The 19008-nt window shown below is 44.6% G+C and overlaps 1 protein-coding gene across 4 annotated transcripts; it reads left to right on the top strand.

The window, feature by feature from the left end:
* Window positions 1-21: 21 nt before the first annotated feature.
* On the top strand, window positions 22-17087 carry BUB1 (BUB1 mitotic checkpoint serine/threonine kinase). 4 transcript variants are annotated; one of them, XM_009476193.2, is made up of 25 exons: window positions 22-347; window positions 602-661; window positions 740-884; window positions 1262-1458; window positions 2455-2495; window positions 2760-2866; window positions 4277-4329; window positions 4434-4624; window positions 5866-6026; window positions 6380-6714; window positions 7585-7637; window positions 8172-8309; window positions 9314-9409; window positions 9914-10004; window positions 10395-10476; window positions 11152-11332; window positions 11904-11982; window positions 12500-12720; window positions 13022-13162; window positions 13780-13895; window positions 15257-15418; window positions 15620-15777; window positions 15871-16048; window positions 16287-16393; window positions 16818-17087. In XM_009476193.2, the coding sequence occupies exons 1-25, from the start codon at window positions 331-333 to the stop codon at window positions 17011-17013; spliced, it is 3306 nt and encodes a 1101-aa protein (XP_009474468.2). In that variant the 5' UTR covers window positions 22-330; the 3' UTR covers window positions 17014-17087. The 4 variants fall into 4 exon arrangements, with proteins under 4 accessions (XP_009474468.2, XP_087629868.1, XP_087629870.1 ...); XM_087773742.1 differs by lacking the exons at window positions 22-347; window positions 740-884 and having other exon boundaries at window positions 619-739; XM_087773744.1 differs by lacking the exons at window positions 22-347; window positions 602-661; window positions 740-884; window positions 2455-2495 and having other exon boundaries at window positions 1423-1458.
* The last annotated feature ends 1921 nt before the right edge of the window (window positions 17088-19008 follow it).

The raw sequence follows: 19008 nt of genomic DNA, 5'->3' as shown, positions 1-19008 counted from the left end.
GGGGTGCGATGCAGGGTACGTTCCCCTTGTGGGCTGTTAATGGGAACAGAGAACCGTGGGCTCCTCCCGGCTTCCATGGCGATGTGTATTTATAGAGGAGGCAGCCTGAGCTCTCCCAGCCGGGGTGCGTTTATTATTTTATATGTTTATATTTCCCCGCCGCCCCTGCCCGGCCTCTGAGGGACGGCGCAAAGGGGCGTGGCCGCGCCCACCGGATGGGATGGGGCGTGGCCTCCCGGCGGAAGCGGACACGATTGGTGGAGCGGGGCGGCCAATGGGAGGGCGAAGCGGGCTGTTTGAATCGGCGGCGGCGGTTGGGGCGGGCGAACGATGGAGGCGGCCGTGAGGTGAGGGGGACCCCGGGCTCCGGGGCCGCCCGGGCCCGTGCGGGGGGAACCTTAGGGTAGGGGCGCGGGTGCTGGAGCGGGGCCGGGGTGCCTAGGGGAGAGGGAGGGGCGCAGGCCTCGGCCTTTGCCCCGGCGGGGCAGGGGAGCGGTGAGCCCTGAGCCCGAGCGCTGCCTGGGCCTTTCCCCCCACACACCCCGGGCAGGGCCGTGGCGCTCTGCCCCTGGCCCAGCCTGACCTGCCCTTTGCCTTGCAGGAACTACGAGGCTCAGATACGGAGCTACCAAGGGACTGACCCGCTGGAGCCCTGGGACAGGTCAGCATGGCTGCGGCTGGGATGTTAGCGTCGCTGGTGAGGCACGGCAGGCTTGTAACTCGCTTGAGTGTGTTTCAGGTACGTGCAGTGGATAGAAGGATGTCTTCCCCTTCACGAAAAACAAAACCGCTTGCCCAATCTCCTGGAGCAGCTTGTGAAGGTGTTCCTAAGTGACAAGAGGTACCACCAAGATCCAAGATTTGTTAACTACTGCATTAGGCTGGTAGGTATATGCTTTTCTGGGAATTAAGCTATCCTAAAAAATAAAAGTTGTCCCACCGTTCTGTAGTTCTGTGACTGCAAAGAGCTGTGGGAGGAAAAGGAGCCCTCAGGGATGTGGCACGGCTTTCGGATGTATCGCTCTCTGTGGGAGCTCTCAGAACTTTGCAGTCTTGCTGAAGGATACCATGTGTTTTCAGAGCTGTGTTATTAAGCTGTTTAGCTTGTGAGAGGTATCTTACCTACCAACTGGTTTTTATCTTTAGAAAATAATACTTTCCTGTGATGGTATCTAAGAAATTGTTATTGGGTTTTTTTGCCTCCAGCTTCCTTGGGTGTTTTCGAAAGTGCTTATGGCTTATGCATCTTTCTCTTATGCAGGCGGAGTTCATCACTTCTCCTTGCCAGTATTTTGACTACCTGTACGGACAGGGAATTGGTGCAAAGGCATCTGACTTCTATGTTGCCTGGGCTCAGCAGCTTGTGAATGAAGGCAATGTGCAGTGTGCAGGAGCCGTCCTTCAGAAAGGACTTCAGAACCAGGCACAGCCACGAGAGAACTTGCAACAGTTGTATGGGTAATTCTGACGTGTCTTTTACTTGTCGAGCTGTTCAGATAGCGTACGGGTAATTTTTTTTTTTTTTTCTTGTGTGCGTATAGCCCTGTGCTGTAGCAGAGGTAGACCAATGATTATTTTTGTGAAAGGTAGATATAAGCTTAACAATACTTTTTTTGCTGTTCAATATTTGTTGGGTGTTTTGGAGGGTGTGTTGAGGAAAGCTGTACCAGAGCGTCTTCAGTGAAGCAGGGTCCAGAAAGAAAATCCCTTAACTGATTAATTTCCTGCCTAGTCTCTGTTAAGTAGATCCAAACTCTAAAGGTGCATAGCCTGGCCTGCTTCAGGCAGCCTACCTTGGAAATACTGTGCGTGAGCTTCATTACTTGGAAGCTGAAGCAAGTTGCCCACGCTAATGACACCTGGCTTTTCAAGTTAGGGACATCTGGATGCTTTTCAGAGTGAGTTAATGGGCTGTAGCTCACCCTGTAGTTGCCTGTGCTTCTATCAACACCACCAGTTGAATGCATACCTCAGCTGCTGCTTGATTTGGACCCTCTTTGATTTTGGTTTGTGGCCAAGGCTGGAACTGTAGTGAAATCAGATGTCAGTTCCTGATCTGAGCTGCATTTTTTTAGCCCACCTTGGGGATATGTTGACAACAATGTCTATATCCAGTTTCTTGGGCTTATCGCACAGTCCTTAGCTGAGAGCAGGTGCCTGTTGGAATTAGGCATTTCGCTGTAGGAAGCGCTAGAGTTGGTGCTTATCGTGATGATAAAACAAGAGCCCAATTTCCATATACTGCTGCCTATTGCAGGCTTTTTTATTTTTGCGAATGTGAAGCTAACAGGATATGTCCATCTACAGTAATAAGTGTCCTGTAACTAACCTGAGTTTTTTAGCGTTACGTTTCACGGCGTGATGACCGTACAAGGAAATCAAAGGTTCCTGGGAGGGGGGAGGAATGAGGGACAGGTGACTTAATGATAATAACTGACATTTCTTGCAATTTAGCTGCCTGCAGAATTATGATCCTCGGAATCCTCCTTTGCAAGGTGAGGCTAAAGATATCTGCCTGTGAGCTGTAGCTCAATTAGATGAATCTTTTTCCCTCGATCAGTGAGTGTTGTTGCTGAAGAAAATAAGTTTCCTGTAAAAACTGATTTTTTTTTTTTTTTCGCCCCCGGGCATATGTAAAATTCTTAAGGGGAGTGTATTCAAAACAGGGTATTAGTTTTCCAATGCTTAAAGTTAATGGAAATTCATAAATGAGAAAATGATTTCTACTCAGTAATGCAAACCTGTATTATCTGTCCCAGGTGTTGCTGTTATAAAACCGCTTCAAACTTCACATGCTGCAAATCAAATGGCTCCTCGAAAAGGTGTTTCAAGTCTTGGTGACCCAGTGTACGCTTGCAAAAATCAGGTAAATGACTATTATGTGACTTAAACGTTGTGGGGAAAAATGTGGAGCCCTCGCATACAGTTTAGATTGATGAGCTTGCCTGAATAAGAAAGATAAAATAGGCTAATTATATCTGATGTATCTCAAAAATGTTACTGATGTTTTTATGCTGTAAGCATCACATCTTCGTGAAAATATCTCAGTTGGGAAGCATTGGGACACGCTTTTTAGTCACTTGACGCGTTTCCAGAATCACAGGCAAGGAGTGATCCATCAGCTGGTTAGCACTCTTTGGAGGAATAATGTTATCGATAGATTCTGTGCCAGTCGTGCTTCTTGAAAATTGCCCGCACTGAATTTTTTGTGAAATTCAAGTTACTTCTTAAATACCCTCTTTAAAAATGAATAAAAGATAATGCCAGAGGAAGAAGAGAAGTTTCCAGGCTGGTCCTCAGTGGGATGGTGGCTTCTTGTAGAAGTTGGTCTGCTGAGCTGGGAGATGCCTAGGAGATGACTTTATCGCGGTTCACGAGCCCCTCTGTAGTTTGCCAGGTCAGTCGCTAACAAGTTCCAGCTGAGGTTCTGTGCACACTTCGTGGAGACCTTGAGTTAACTTTGCAGTCCAAATCCTGTCACTCTGTAGTCATCTTCCTTCACCCCCTTCCCCACAATAAAACAACAAAAAAAGAAACCAGACTTCTTGTAACTCAGCTAAGTACCAGAACGCAGCACTCTCGTTCTTCTGAGGTTTGGCAAAGCTAGTTGCGATTCTTCACAGCCTTTCTGGCACAGTCAGATGAAATGTGAACGGGGGGTGACATTAAAGACTGCAGGTAGGAAACTGATGTAACCTTTCTCAACTTGGTCCTCTTTTCTAAAGTGCTCATGACTCTCTCAGTTTGGTGTTGCCTGCAAATACTGAAAGATATCTTGGATGATGGAATAGAGCTTAAAACTTACTATGTCCACTGCCTGTTCCTTAGCCCTGAGGTTGGATAATTTGTCAAAGAGAAACTGGATGAGCTACCCAGTCTGTTCTTAACAAACCCAAGTGATCTATAACTTGCATTCCGTTGTTTTGGAATAGAAACTACCTGTTCAGCTAGTTCCAGTGTCCTTCTGGACTGCAGTTTCTAGAACTACATCTGTCTCTCTCAGTTCTCTGGGATCTTGTTCATCTTCTAAAAGCTCTCAGAGATGACAGCAAACTGTGATGTGGCTAATTCTTCAGTTGAACTTCCTCAGGCTCTGACGACTTGTAGAGCTCTCTTTCTGATCTGTTCTTGCCATGCTCGTGGCCTGAATTGTCATCTCTTCAATCAGAATTAAATATTAGGGGCTTTGTGGTTGCAGTTCTTGTCAAAATGGGTGGTTAACTGTAACATTGGAATTCTTTCTTTTTTATTTTTTATTTCCCCTGCCCTGCTTTAGGGTCGTGATTCTGCTGGTACACAGTCCTGTTCTTCTGGTGGAAAAGAAGAAGTGTAAGTATTTGGTTTTTTTTAAAGTCACACTGCGGGAACATTAACATGCTCCCAGAATAGATCCAATAAACTTGAATAGAGCCTCTTCTCGTTTTTCCTCACAGAAAGTACGTTACGTACATCTCCAAATCTGAAGTTCTTCCTAAGTCGTCGTCTACTGTTGCTGAATGCGAGCAGGTTGCAATGTACGATAAAAAGCTGCTCATATGCGAAGGCTCGGAACTTTCATTTGAGGAGCTAAGAGCCAAGAGATACTTCAAGAAATACGAGCGCCTCAGAAGACAGCAAGAATGGGGTATTCTTCTCTTTCCATCTAGCTATTTCAGAAACATTCTCATATTGTTGGAAAACTAGTACTTGGCTGCGTTCATTTCTTTTCAGCCTCTCTACTGAAGCCTGAAAACTGTCTCAAAGCCCAAGTTAGCATCCCCGTACAGAAACAGGGTGGGGTGAGCTTGGAAGCATCTGAGTAACATGCCAAATGACTGACATATTGACTCTTTAAGCTCATCCTTGGGTTTGTCTTTTCAAACCTAGATTTTCATAGAGAGTGGTGTTTCTTCTGAGGAAACGGGAGGGAAGTGTGAGCAGCTCTTTGCAGTACTGGTTACCCTGATGTGAGCTCCAGCCGTGGCTCTCTGTCGCCTGTAATTCAGGATTGAGAGCATCTTGGTTCCTATCAGTAGGGTGTGTAATCAGAGAGAGCCCAGAGTGTGCTTTAAACTGTCATGTGGTTAGGTATGATGCTGCGCTTTGTCCTTGGCCCGAGTCAATCAAAGGCGTGCTGCGGCGAAGAGTGACACTCTGTCTTCACTTGGCCTTCTTGGCAAATGCAGCTGTGGGATGCCCCTTGTATAGTCAGCGATGGCATGCTTGTCGCTGGGATGGACTCAAGGCAAAGTTTCTAATTAGAAGTAATACCTTTGTTTGCTAAATGATGGAATTCTGGAGGAAAAGTAGGTGGGCTTTCAAATAGACAAATAGGGTCTTAGAGAAGCAAAACCAAAACTGGGTGCAAATAAAGAGCAGCTGCTCAGAAGTGAGTCGTGTGTCTGACCATTTATAGGAGGGGAAAAAAAAGTTGCTGGGGGATGTTGCTGGACAAAAGAAGTCATTATCTCATTTGGTAAAGGAAGAAATGGATAAACTGTAGTCAGTGGAACAAGGAGAGATTCAGTGGGAGGAAAGATGCTAATGTATTTTTAAAAATAGTGTTTGAATCTGGATTTTTTTTGTTTTAAATCCAGTTGTAATATATGATAATTCCCAGCAGGAATTATTAGGGCTGCTGCTGGTTGCCAGGCCAGTGCTGAGGCAGTGTTGTGTAGCCCTCCAGTGAGGGATCAGGACTGAGAGGTTAGACACGGTGTCATCTACATCTCCCAAACTTATGCCTCCGGAGCCGAGTGTTGTCCTGCAGTTACGCAGACTATAGATATCTAAATTTTAAATTCAAGCAGCTTGTAATGGCTGTGTTGAGCAACTCATTTGGATACTGATTAACTGTTTCGCTTAATATGATTGTATTATCCTTAGAAGAAGAAGAGAGAGACTCCATAAGGAAAAAAGAGTCAGCTGTCCTTGAACTGCAAGCCCTGCAGCAGCGGCTGGAACAGCTCACCCAGCTCACCAAAAGCTTTGAGGAAACTAGACTGGAACCAGCATCCACAACGTCAGCTGAAGCAAATAAAACAGTGGTAAGTATGTACTATGATCAGCAGGAGATGTCTTCGTCAACTTATCTCGTAGAATTTAACCATGCTTTAGACGGCAACCAGAACAGTTTGCTAACCAAATCTGGAAGTCAAGGCTGCAATACTTGATTAGTAGAGATATCTGGTGTAACTTTCAATGCTTGACGAAATATATTTTAATTGTTAAACCGAAAAGTTTGGTTTTGCTTCTCCCCTATTTAGTTTTAGTTGCATATGAAAGTTCTCTTATGCATGAAAAACTGTTTTAGTTATGCAGAAACAAAAGGAAAAATGGCAATGGCTATATTTGGGGGGGGGGGGGGGTGAACATAAAAGAACATTTCTCATCTCTAAAGGTGCATCCACACATGACGCCCAGTGCAGCTCTACAGCAGAACTGGATGGCATCTTGTCAAAAGTCAGATCTGCAAAACGCCCGAGGTCTGGTGCCAGACCAGCCTCGATCGAGTGCTTTATCATCCACTGCTCTTACGCTGCAGTCGGTGAAACCTGTTGGCCGCCGGATGACATCAACCTCCCTGTGGGAAGTAACATATAAGAAGGATGCAGTCAAAACTCAGCTAGAGCTTGGAGAACTCCAGAACAGTTTGCTACAGCCTCCGTTCAATAATGTTTCGGCTCGGGAAAGGGCACATCCTGACTCGGCTCTTAATTGGAGCACTGGAGAACAGTACGTATAAACAGGATAATTCTTGCTCTGCAAATTCTGATGTCTTCCGTATCTACGCTTCAGCTGAGAATTAATTAATTAAAAAAAAAAAGTCTTTTTCTCCCTCTTCTGAAAAAAAAGCTGAAGTAGCCTGTGGAAACCAATATCAAACTTATATAACTGTCAGTCCTCATTTCAGTTTTTAATTTCTTTAACCCTATGTTTTAGTTGTAATAACTAAGGAAATTTGCTGTGTAACTAAAGTAATTATTGGGCATTGCTGTCCCTGGCATGCCTGAAATAAACAACAGGATATGCTTAGTTCACGTAGATCCCGTATGTTATGTCTTGGCCACAAAGGTCTCCAGAGGAAAAAAAAAAGTGCTTGTATTTGTCTTCTGCGCTCTTGCTTGTGTGACTTGGCTAATACAGGAAACAAAATTGAGGGGCAGAGGGAGAAACCTAGGTTGGCAAAGCAAGCGTGGCTGCGTAGGCTTGGCCAACGAGAGGAAATGGAACCCGTTGTCATTCACTCATATTGTGGCAAACTGTATCTAAGGAGAGTATTTAGTGCCAGCATTTTAACCTTTTTAAAGGACTCTGCTGCCTTTCAGGCTTTGTACCTATAGCAACTGTCTGAGAAACTTTCTGGGGGCAGGCTCTCAAATGTTCTAAAGGATCTCTTACTTCATTTGTGTGACTCAAAACAGGCATTCATGGGGGGAAAAACAGGATCACTAATTGCTGTCTGTCTGGGATGTTTCCTTTGTTTTAGACTGGGAAAGGCCTCCTTAACTGCTTAGAGTGCAGTACTGCTAAGTCCTGAACTGAAGCTGGATTTTAAATAATAGCTTTTATTTCAAGCTCATGTTCTTAATCTTTCCTTTGAAGGCACCCTAACAAGAGATCCACTGAACTAACTACTTCTGTGGACGTGAAAGAAGGTAATAAGCCAAGTTTTGATAAAAGATTGATGCTATTGGTATAACTGTTACTGGCTGGGGATCAATAGCATGTGGCTGCTAGTTCCAACCCTTGCTAAGCGTTTTGACTTTCCGAACTCCACCCCTGCGTGTTTGGGCAATGTCTCTATATCCCTTCCATGTAGCCAGTCCCTGTTTCCACCTTCTGTGCAATTCCTTTTTGTTTGAGCTCAGTCGGGAGTTCGCTGTTTGTCCTTGCTGGCTTCCTGCCTGCTTGACTTGCTGTGTCAGAATGGATCATTCCTGTGAATTGGAGACGGAGTCCTCGGAGGCCACCCAGCTGTCCAAGGTCCCTCTTGCCCTTCAGGGCAGTCTCCCTTGGGAACCTGCCAAGCAGATCTCTGAACAAGCCAAAATCCGCTCTCCCAAAATTCTGGGTTGTCATTCTGCTACTCCTCTTGTTTACTTCTCTTACTAACGTTTTGCTAGCTGCTGAAATGTTAATAAACAATCCCCAGGCTACTTCAGAAATGATCTCGCTGTTCTCCTTTCTAGCCTCTAGAGTGGGAAATTCTTCCTTTGCTTCTGGCAATGCTTCTCAAGCTACCCCAAACACCTCGCTGGGAGGAGCAATGCAGGCAACACCGTTCAAAGTGCAACCTTCACCTACGGTTCATACAAAGGAAGCGCTGGGTAAGCATCTGGATTAACATGATAGTTTCACTGGAGTTAATGGGATCTTGCCTGGTAATTTCAGTGGCGCCAAATACGCAAGGAGGCTATCTAGCAATGGGCATGTGCACATTCAATCAAAGAGGAAAATAAAGTTAAATTGGTACTCTTCTTTTGCGATTGGCTGGATGACCCAGACCAGAAGTAGATGCTTTAATAACATCCCAGCAGCCGCATCCTATAAACCCCTGGATAAGTCACTGGTGGTACACCTGCCAGGCTTCCTTGGGCAGCATGTTCTCTGGGCTGCTCTTGCCAGTACTGTCAGGGACTCCTGTTCCCGAGATGGTGACCTACAACGGACTAATGTGGAAGAACGTTAGGAAGTTAATAAGTCAGCTCTGGTTGATGTTGAGCTTCCCCCGAAGCTGAAACAAGGGTGACTTATGCAAAAGGTCTTTATTATTATTTAATGGACATCGTCAATTCTCAACATTGCTTTTTCAAAATCCTAAAAGGGAAATTGCATTTGCATTTCTGATGTCAGACATGGAGTAGTAATATCCTGATACTGTTTTATCCCTTCTGTACTCTTCTGCCATGTTCTTCTGTTTCGATAGTAAACCTGTAACCGCTACCATGTAGCAAACTGCTGCAGCTGAATATATATCTGTAAAAATAATAATAATTAAAAAAAAAAGCTCATGATAGTCATTAGTCTTCCAAATATCTAAGAAGATAAAGGATAATTTGCTCCTTTAGGACAAGTTGAAATCTCATCTTGGGGGGGCGGGGGGGAAGCCATGGTGCCAACAAACGTGTTGGCCAAGTCAGATCTTCCTGTGTTTGTTCAGTTATCTGGAGTATTTAAATGCAATAGGAAGGCATAATGGGTTATTGGCATTTGACAAATGATAATAATTAATTGGCATTTAATTCGACTGCTACACAATGGAAGAACCTCTGAATGTGTCTTTTCTTTTACTGGGGGTGATATTCTTGTGGTTTTTATTTATTTTTTTTAGGATTTCTCATGGATATGTTTCAAACACCCATCTTGCCCGAACCATCACCTCTTGAAGAAAGCGAGGAACCATTTGAAGTCTTTTGCAGAAAAAGTGGTAAGTACTACTAATTTTTTCAGTCCATGATATTTCGCTCCTGTTTACCCCTCCCACCAGTCCTCATAATTTTGAGATAAGCAGTTGTTTGATTAGGTGTGAAGAAGCCGCTTCTTTCCTGATAATGAATTTAATTTACTGACAGGTTCTAAATGTTGATGCACAGTCTGAGAACAGCAGAGGCACCTTATCCTAACAGTTAAAATTGTCTGAAAAGCAGGCAGCAGCAGTGGCTTACAAGAGTCAGCACAGAGATATTTCCCAACTGGTCAGATGCAGCCAAGAAAGCTTCTGTACTCCTGGCCAGTCTTGCTTTTGGGATGGAAAAATCTTCCCCGTTTCCAAGAGCTTATAGGAGAGATGAACTGAGTGGCAATTCTGAGGGTGCTCCTGGTCTAGCTGGATGTAGCCATGACCATCATTTGCCTGGTTAGGGGTGAAAATGCGACTGTTTATAGAATCTTCATTGGGTGAAGATAATATTGCTTATTTTTTCTTTTTAAGAGCCTGATGGAAGTCTGAAAGCTAATGTTGTTGCCCCTGTCATGCCTGCATTTTCTATCTTTGAAGACGAGAATGAAAAAGAGAACAGTGGGTAAGGCGGAAAAAAGTAACAGCTGAGTTTATTAAGAGTTACATTTAGGTTTGATTCTATTCTATATAATTTTGCTGTGACTGTATTTGCAGTATCAGGATTGGCTTGAATACGGTCGCTGGCAGCTGTGTGGAAGTGGCATGAGAAAGCGGTAGTTGCTTCTCTGTGGAATTGCACAACTTTCCTGTTTGGACAGTGTGCTCGAGATGCTTGATTTTCTAGATAACTGTGGATAGCTTGTTTCTTTGAGCTACTGCTTCTTCTCTAAGTATCTGCAAGTGGGATTCTCTAAGAAAAAAAAAAAAATTAAAACCAGCAAGTCTTTGTTATGATCAGTCTGCCTGGGAAAGTTTCTGGGGAAAAGCTATTCTAAACTACCTGTTTTGTCAGGATCCCGCAGCATAAAAGCAAGCCAGAAGAGCCCAGAACTATTGGAGAACGTCCCTTGACTGACTGTACAGCGGGTACAGAAGTGAGTGTTTGGTCTTATTGCAAGAATTAGCCTTGAAAACAGGTTACATAGATACAACCACCTCCAATATCCCCTGTAACTATCCCAACCCTGCAACATTCTGATGAATGATACCTACCTGAAGCCTAGATGCCCTTTCCCATTTCCTGCCAATGGGATGAACTTTTTCAGTTGTTAATTTTCACAAAACTTCTGAGAGCTTAAAAGTGGAGACCTCTACCTGTAGAACAAATGCGACTGCAGCTGATGTGTAGATTTGGCATCTGTTTGGGGGAGGAAGGACAGGGAGCAAGGGACACTTAATGTTGTAATAACCACCTAACAGTTTTCATAGCCAAGGAGATGCATAAAACTTCAGGCTGCTTGGTGATACAAGTGATCACTGAGTAATGAGACAGGCTTTTTCAGACTCTTATGGCAATCTTTTGTTGTCTAGCGTTTTGCTGTGATATCGATTATTGCCAACATTCAGGGCTGATACAAAACTATGTGAACCTATGATTTAGGTTATATTGCCATTCCTTTATTTTTCTAATGTTGTAAGTTGACACCGGCAGACTCACCATTATTGGAATTGCGTGCAGAGGCTGCTAGTAGGTTACAGTGCAGCTCTGGCAGGATCATTTCGACGGCTTAGTTTTAAATCTTTATATATTTTTTTTTTTTCCTGCCTAGGAAGAAACAGGGACACCGGAGTTCTTGAGGGATGATTGTACGGTGTGGAATGTACAGAGTAGTAATAAAACATTAGCTCCCAGTCCAAACAACACAAGAGACTTTGCACGAGCTGCCCAGTTTGTATCAACACCATTTAATTACCTGTCGGCACATCCCCAACAGCATTTGGAGGACAAAGGTAAAATAATGAGTACTTCAGGTCGAGAGCATCTAATTCAGTACTGCGTAATTCCATTGCTGTGCTCTGGTTACCTGGCAAGCCTTGCCAAATAGTGCATAGGTCTGGCTCCCACTGCTGCCACTTCTGAACACAAACTCCTTGCAGAACAGCAGCCGGGAGCATGGGCTGGCCAGCACAGAAGCTTTCCAAGAATTTTTAATGGGGGGAATAAGAGAAGGTGGCAAGGGACAAGAGAGACTTTGTGCTGTAGAACTGCTGTTCTGAACTGTACCAAAGGGTTGTAAACAGTCAAAAAATTGACTGAAGTCCCAGCACCACCTTCTTCTGGGGGCACCGTTATGCTTGTCTGCCCCTCTTTAGTCTTGGAACACGCTCCCTAAAGAAATCAAGCTGTTGTCTCTCCTTATATGCTTTAAAATAGGCTTGTTCGGTTCTAGCTCTTGTGATACCTTAGCAACTTTCACAGCTGCAGTGTGACTTAACCTTCTTGTCTTGGTAAGAATACTCTCAACGTGCTTGCCTTTGGGGAAAATAAACATTTGCTGTTGTTGCTGCTCCCTTTGTTCAGCCTGTGAGGATGACTTGCCACAAATGGATCTCGAGTTTTCTGATGAACAGCACAAGCAGACAAAATCCAAGAAGCTAAGGTATGTCACGACTTGCTGAGATTTTTCGAGGCTTGAGAGCCTAGGCAAATCTATGCCACAGCAGGCAGGTCTGCTGTGCTGCTCTTGATTCAAGTTTTCCAAGTAATCTAGAGCTGACCTATTTGTGGCAGACTGACTCTGCTTAGCATACATCTCAGCACTTTGCCGAGTTAAATGAAGCTGGGTATGGTGATAATGCTCCTATGATTTAAGTTTTCTGACACGTTTAATTTAAAAGTTAACCATCCAGAAAATTTTAATGGCTGCGTATGTAAAACTACGGCTTTCTGCTCAATATTGGCTGAACTTGTTGGCCAATGAACTTGAAAGTTATTAGACTATGGGTAGCATGATATGACCAGATCTTATTTACTTAAGAAATGTCCATTTTATTCATCTTAATGTTGGTTATGGCCAAAGTTGCAAGTGAGGACATTTGACACATTTTTGCTTACTGAAGATGCAAAAATACCATTGCAGTACTGTCAATTAATAATATTTTGTTTTAAATATGTAGCCCTGCTCTTGAACACATTGCAGAACAAGGAGAACTTCAAGGAAATGTCTTGAAACAAGGAAATGGAATTCAAGGAATTGCCACAGCTGCTTCTCAAAGATTACATGAGCAGACTGCCACGAGCAGAACTGAATATTCGTCTGTTGGGGTGGACAAAATTTCCCATGAAAAGCCGCCTGGAGCTGGGCAGGACAGGACAGCCCGGAGTGTTAGAGCTGCAGGTACAGAGCATTGCCTACAGTTTTCTTCCACCAAGTCCAAGACCAGAGCAGTGTCATGTTCTTGCAGCAAATACTTCAGAAACACGTCTTTCTGGGCAACTTTAACAGGGAAGACATAGGTATAAAAGCTGGGTTGTCAAAATTGAGGAATACTTAACTTGCGCTCTTTGATTTTTGTGTGGGTTTTTGGTTGGTTGGTTGGTGTTTTTAATCAGTGATACTCATTCGAGTATAAGCTTGTGTTACCTCTTTGAAATGACACTTTTCTTATAGCTTAAGTATTTTTCTTCTTTCCATGAAGTCCTTGTTGAGAACCCTTGGGATAAGGAATTGATTTGCAAATTCTTATCAGAGCTTCCTAAACCACTCCGCACCTATGCCAACTACTTTGAATGGAAATGTACTCTTCCAGCCATCAAACTGAAGGCTGAACTCCCACTGGGTAAGAGCTACCTCAAAGATTTCACTTTAAAGCATTTCTTGACGTTTTTCTGGGAACCCCTGAAGTACTTTTCTAATTCTAATCCAGATAGCTTCCAGATTATCTAAACCTCGGATTTGAAATTAGACCTGTTTTTTTGTTTGTCTCTTGCAGCATAAGCATTTTTGATTAGGCGTTCTGAGTAGGAAATTTTCCCAGTTTCCCTCTCCTAGTAATCTGTGACACAGCCCTCAAAGTTTGTATAAAACAGCAGCAGTCCTGTGTCAACAAAATCCGTATGACAGTAATTGCAACATACTTGTATGACTTAAGCATTAGTGTTTACTTTTTAAGGAAGGCACTTTGGAATTTGATTACTTCCAGGGAGTCAGACTAAAATAGAAACACTGATTTTTAGTATGTGGCACTTTGCAGCACTCTTGTTCTCAAGAGTGAGTAGGCTCTCTCCTCTGTGGAAAGGCTGGCTAGCAAGAAGAGACCTGTAGAGAAAGACTAGCATTAGAGTTAAAGCAGGAACTTGTATACGGCTGGTGCTTTTTTTTTTTTTCCTTCTCTGAGTGGTGATGTCTTTTCTGTGAAGATTGTAAGCAGAACTTAATGTTGTTAATCTCTTAAAGGTTCCAGCTCATTCCACGTGGACTGCTTGGTTGGAGAGGGAGCTTTTGCTCAAGTCTATCAGGCTTCCATTCTGGATGCAAGTAACCCAAGAAACAACCAGAAAGTAATATTCAAGGTAAGTAGCGTTGATTCAGAACAGCTCTGCTGGAAAATCCTGGAGTCTTACAGTAATGACACCTACCCTGTATGGATTCTGCTGAGTTTTCTTATTTATAAATAAGAAGCAAAGCGTATTGGTCTGTCCTCAAAGCCGTCTTCAGATTGAATGCCATGGTGTCTGATTCGTTCTACACGGGAAGTTATTTATCCTCTTGACTCGACTTGCCTCTTCATCTTTTCTTTATAAAGTAGTCGCCAGTATCCTAAGGAGAGAGGATTACAGCCAGGCTATCTTTCTCAGCTGAACAAAGGCGGCTACTTGTGCAAGTGCTCTTAGTCCACAGCAAACGATAATGTGTGTGGATTGATGATAAAATTGCTCTTGCTACTAGGTCGCACCGAAAGGGCCGCTTTCTTTGTTCCAGATTCATGCCCGCTCGCTTTCCGCAAGCATTTTTGCACTTTGTGCAGCCAGCCTGTTTGGTGGCGGCTGGTTATTCCATAGACTTTGCTGGGTGATACCTCTCTGGTATAGTTTTATTAATAAACACGCTTGTCTTGATGGCAATTGTAGATTGAGCAGTTCCCTCTCTGCTCTGCCCTGTCTTATTCCAGGCTGCTTCAGGGCAGGAATGAGTAACAGATGATAGCATGTGTTTACATCAGAACCGCTGCCAAACGGAAAGTCTGTGCAACTGTGAGGTCAGCTTAGCCCAGGAGGGTTGGTTGTACTAGGTCCTGCATCTGCCGCTGGCTGAGAGCACGCGCGCGCAGTGACCGCAGTCTGGCTGAAACCTGGTCACGCAATCGAGCTGACGCACGCACACCCCCTTAGCCTCTCCGCATCGGATCTTTTTTCCTACCTTTGGAATCTTTTTGTGGATCTCTTCTGCAACATTTAAACCTTCAGCAAAAATTTTTTTAGCGTTAACACCTTAACTGAGAGCCTGCTAGTATGTAAAGGTGACTTAAGGGTTTTTGTTTTTGAGCATCAGGTATTCAATGTAGCGGGGGAAATAGCAGGGGAAAGAATCAGAAGGGTTTTCCTGTTTTGACTTCAAAAGTTTTCTCTCTTACACAAAATGGCTGTTGCCAGCAGAACCACCAATGTTGCAGAAAGACTGATATTTTAAATAGCACAAAAGAGAGGATAAGCCGGAATGGAATTGTGGCGTGTAATTGAAGTCTTGATTCAAGAGGGTTAATCATTGAGTGTATCGACCTGAGGTTAATTACTGTAGATACAAGTATTTTATTTGGTCAAGAGGAAAAACGCCTAATCTGCCGTTAAAAAACAAACCAAAAAAACCCAACCTGAGAAGAACTTCTGCTTTAATGCTCATAGATTTTCCTAGTAAATCAACTTTTTGGTTACAGGTCCAGAAGCCTGCCAACCCTTGGGAGTTCTATATAGCAACACAACTGGTAGAAAGGCTCGATCCAAGTATACGCCATCTCTACATTCACTTCTATTCTGCTCATTTCTTTCAAAATGGAAGCATTTTGGTTGGTGAGCTCTACAACTATGGAACACTGCTAGTAAGTGTAATCAGCTTATGCTCTGGAACATCTGTATTCTTTCTGGAGTGCTATTATATTACAATATTCAGATGTCTCCTCCACTCTCCACTTCATGGACCTTTCCTGTGAACATATTCCGTGTTTCTCAACGTGGACCTGTAGTCCATATCAAGTTGTTTCTGTGTAGCTGATGGTTCTTTGCTATCTTTCTGTTTACAGAATGCCATAAACATTTACAAAAAGCTTCCTGAAAAGGTGATGCCTCAAGCACTTGTAATCTACTTTGCTGTAAAAATTCTTTATATGGTGGAAGAGCTCCACAGCTGCAAAATCATTCATGGTGACATTAAACCCGACAATTTCATACTTGGAGAAAGGCAAGTATTGCCCTTTGCTACCTGAGATGCCAGCGTATCATGATATCGTAGCCTTGATACTTACGTGATCACTTCTTGTCGTCATGGTTGAAGGTTTCTGGACAACGATACGTGTGACATAGATGGTCTCTCCCACGGCTTGACGCTCATTGACTTGGGCCAGAGTATAGACATGAAGCTCTTTCCTGAAGGAACAGCATTTACTGCAAAGTGTGAAACATCTGGGTTTCAGTGTATTGAAATGCTGACGCAGAAACCGTGGAACTACCAGGTATGAGATTGCATAGACAGCCTGAACCTTTGGAGCTTACTGCATGCGGCTGGGGTGAATAACCGGAGCACAGAAATATTAGACTTTTGCACTGGAGTTGTAGCTTGTTGCTTTAAAAACGCAGTCCTGAACCCTCTTCTTACAGAGCCTGCACTGTTGGCTCCAGAGAGTGTCTTTCAGCTGATTTTTAGCGGTCTCAATCCATTTTTAGTATGAAACTTGTTTATGCTTTGTTTAGACAGACTACTTTGGCATTGCAGCAACGATCTACTGCATGCTCTTTGGTACCTACATGCAAGTGAAGAATGACAACGGTATCTGGAAGCCTGAGGGAGCCTTCAGAAGGTTGGTGTCCAAAACCTTTCAAAATCTTCCCTTGTCTAGAAAGATGCACCATTAGTACCAGGTTTGTTTGAAGTTAGTTTCTGCCACAGCTTTCAGCGGTGCTTGCGTGCACTTCTTGATGCCCTAAAAGCTGGGTTCAGCGCATGGGAACTGCTTCCGAGAATTCACTGACTTAAGGGCAGGAAGGGTTTCAGCAGCGCACGTGGCGAATTGCACGGCGTCCTCGGCTGCTCGCCGCCTGGACCGAGGAAACTGCAGCCAACGAGGAAAAATCCTGCTGGTTCGCTAAGCAGCCTGCTCGTGTTACAGCGATGCCTGCGGTCGCTCCGGCCTCCGACTGGGGAGGGAGCGGGGTAAATACGGGAAATTATTTTAACAGCTTGAATGTAGATTTTTTTTTTTATGCATTTTTTTTCCTTTGCAGGCTTGCCAACGCTGACCTGTGGAAAGAGCTCTTTGAGAGCATGCTAAACATCCCCAGTTGCCACAGCCTGCCGTCCCTGGGAGTTTTGCGCAAAAAGCTGAAGGACTTATTTTGCAAGTTGTACGCAAAGGAAATAAAGTTCCTTCGGAACAGACTTGTTGTGTTGCTTATAGAACACAAACGGTCACGGAAATAAGCATTTAGTTTGCACAGTTACTGAGGACTGGCATTTTACTGCTGTGAAATCTTTTTGTAATAACTTGTTTTAAAAATAAATGGTTTTGGGGTTAACTTCAGGAATGATAACTTGCATCTTCCTATGCTTTTGTGGAAAAAAATTACACTAAAATTACTTGTTAATTTAATTTGTCCGGTTTGGAGGCATGGGCGTGCTGGAGACTGTAGACAGTTGTCATAATATTGTGTGTTTCTAAGGGGAAAAAGAGCTGGTGAAAAGTAGCGTACAGGTGAAGTAATCGCTTTCAGCCTCTCCTGGGGTTTTTGAAAAAGCCCGTTGAATCCTTCACCTTTCTGGGAATTCCTGGGAATTCAGCTGCTCTGTCCTGAAAGCAAGGTCAATGCTGAGTTCGGACTCCCGCTATGAAGAACGGGGAACAGAGCCTGTGGGGAGGAGCGAGGTGTTGGAAATGGGAACGTGATTCCAGGCTGAGACCCGACCATCGCGGAGGACTCCGGCATCTCTTCCGAGAGGAGCGACGACAGCAACTGAAGTGAAATGGCACGTAAGAGCCCGAACTCGGGTAGCCGCCTACACCTGGTCAGGGGAAACCCGTGGTCGGTAGGTGTAAGGAGGACAAGTTTTCTGGAGGTCTCTTCTCCCAAAAAACCCACTGCAGATAATTAATGAGTAGGAGGAAACACTGCTTTGCGTTGGTGATGAGACAAATGCGCAGATGAGCAACAGCGAGCGCCGGTATTGCGATTCTTTGAGGTTTGGGGCTCCTACGTTCACAGCCCTCCTGCTCTGCCCTTTCTCTCAGGAGCTTCTAGGTTGAAAGAAACTGAGGTTTGCAGATTAGTTTTAGGTTAGCTAGGACTGAAATCACACTTGCCCCTTTTGCTAAATTCAGTTCTGACCAGCCACAACACAATTATTAGAGACGGGGAAAACCAAGAGGCAAATATCTCTCCTTACTGGAATTGAAAGGGTTGTTTTGTGTTCCTCACCAGGTTTTGTTTTCCCTTGCTGTGGCAGAATGTTCTGGAAATACTCTGGGAAAAGGCCAGGAAAGCATTCCTTTAAAAGTGCCCCCTATTCCTTTTTAGCTATTTTTACATGTTTCTTAGTGCGTTGGTGTATAGCCACTGTGACTGAAGCCTTGCTGCCTACGCAAGTCGCTCACTCGAGTTTGCGTGAGGTTGGCTTGACTTTATGGCTATTTTGTCAAGTGTTAAACGTCGAAATAACTTGAATTACCTGAATTACACAAACTCCAGAGAAATCTAGCGGGCACCTTGAGCACACCAGCTCCACGGCGGCATTTGGGTGAGAACGGACGTGGCCGCTTTGGAGCAGCGTCTCCACATGGGCTCGCACCAAGCAAATGTCTCGGGGTGGGTTCTCTGCTTGCCTTGCTTCAAAGCAAAGCTTGGTCCCTGTCTTCATTCCTGCAGCCGAACATTTGAAAGGATGCCAGGAACAGCTGGACGTGGCCGATAGGCACTGCAGAGGACAGATGGCACCTCTCGAGCTCCCCTTGCCATGGAGCAACTTTTCTTTTTGCTTCTCCGCATCCTTCAGTGTTGCTAAGCTGAGACTTGCTGCTAAAACTAGTCTCTGTGGCCTTTCTTTGGAGCCACAACTACGCTCGCTTTGGTGGGCTTCCTAGCTGGACCTGACCTGCCTTCCCCTCTCCTTTCCTGCACTTCCCACGTGGTGGCAAAATCGCCCCAGCTGCCCCATCTCAGGGGCGCTGCCGCGCGTGCCGGGGCGCCGCGGCCGCCTGCGGCAGCTCCTCCTGCGGCTGCTTGCCCCAAAGTTGTACTGCTGCTTATTGCTGCCTTCGCTTGAGCCTCTGCGGCTGCCGATCGGTCTCGGGGAGTGAACACTTTGCTCCTCGCAGGCTGGCGGTGCTCTGCGTTGATGCCTTGCAAACGGCGAATAACGGAGGGCCGGTGGTGCGGCGTGCTGCCGACAAGCTGGGATTGCGGGATGATCCCAGCACCGAGA

Source organism: Nipponia nippon, unplaced genomic scaffold (assembly GCF_047370975.1).
Source record: "Nipponia nippon isolate SJK-2023a ecotype South Korea unplaced genomic scaffold, ASM4737097v1 scaffold_4, whole genome shotgun sequence".
Lineage (NCBI taxonomy): Eukaryota > Metazoa > Chordata > Aves > Pelecaniformes > Threskiornithidae > Nipponia > Nipponia nippon.
This window is presented reverse-complemented; position numbering and strand designations above follow the sequence as displayed.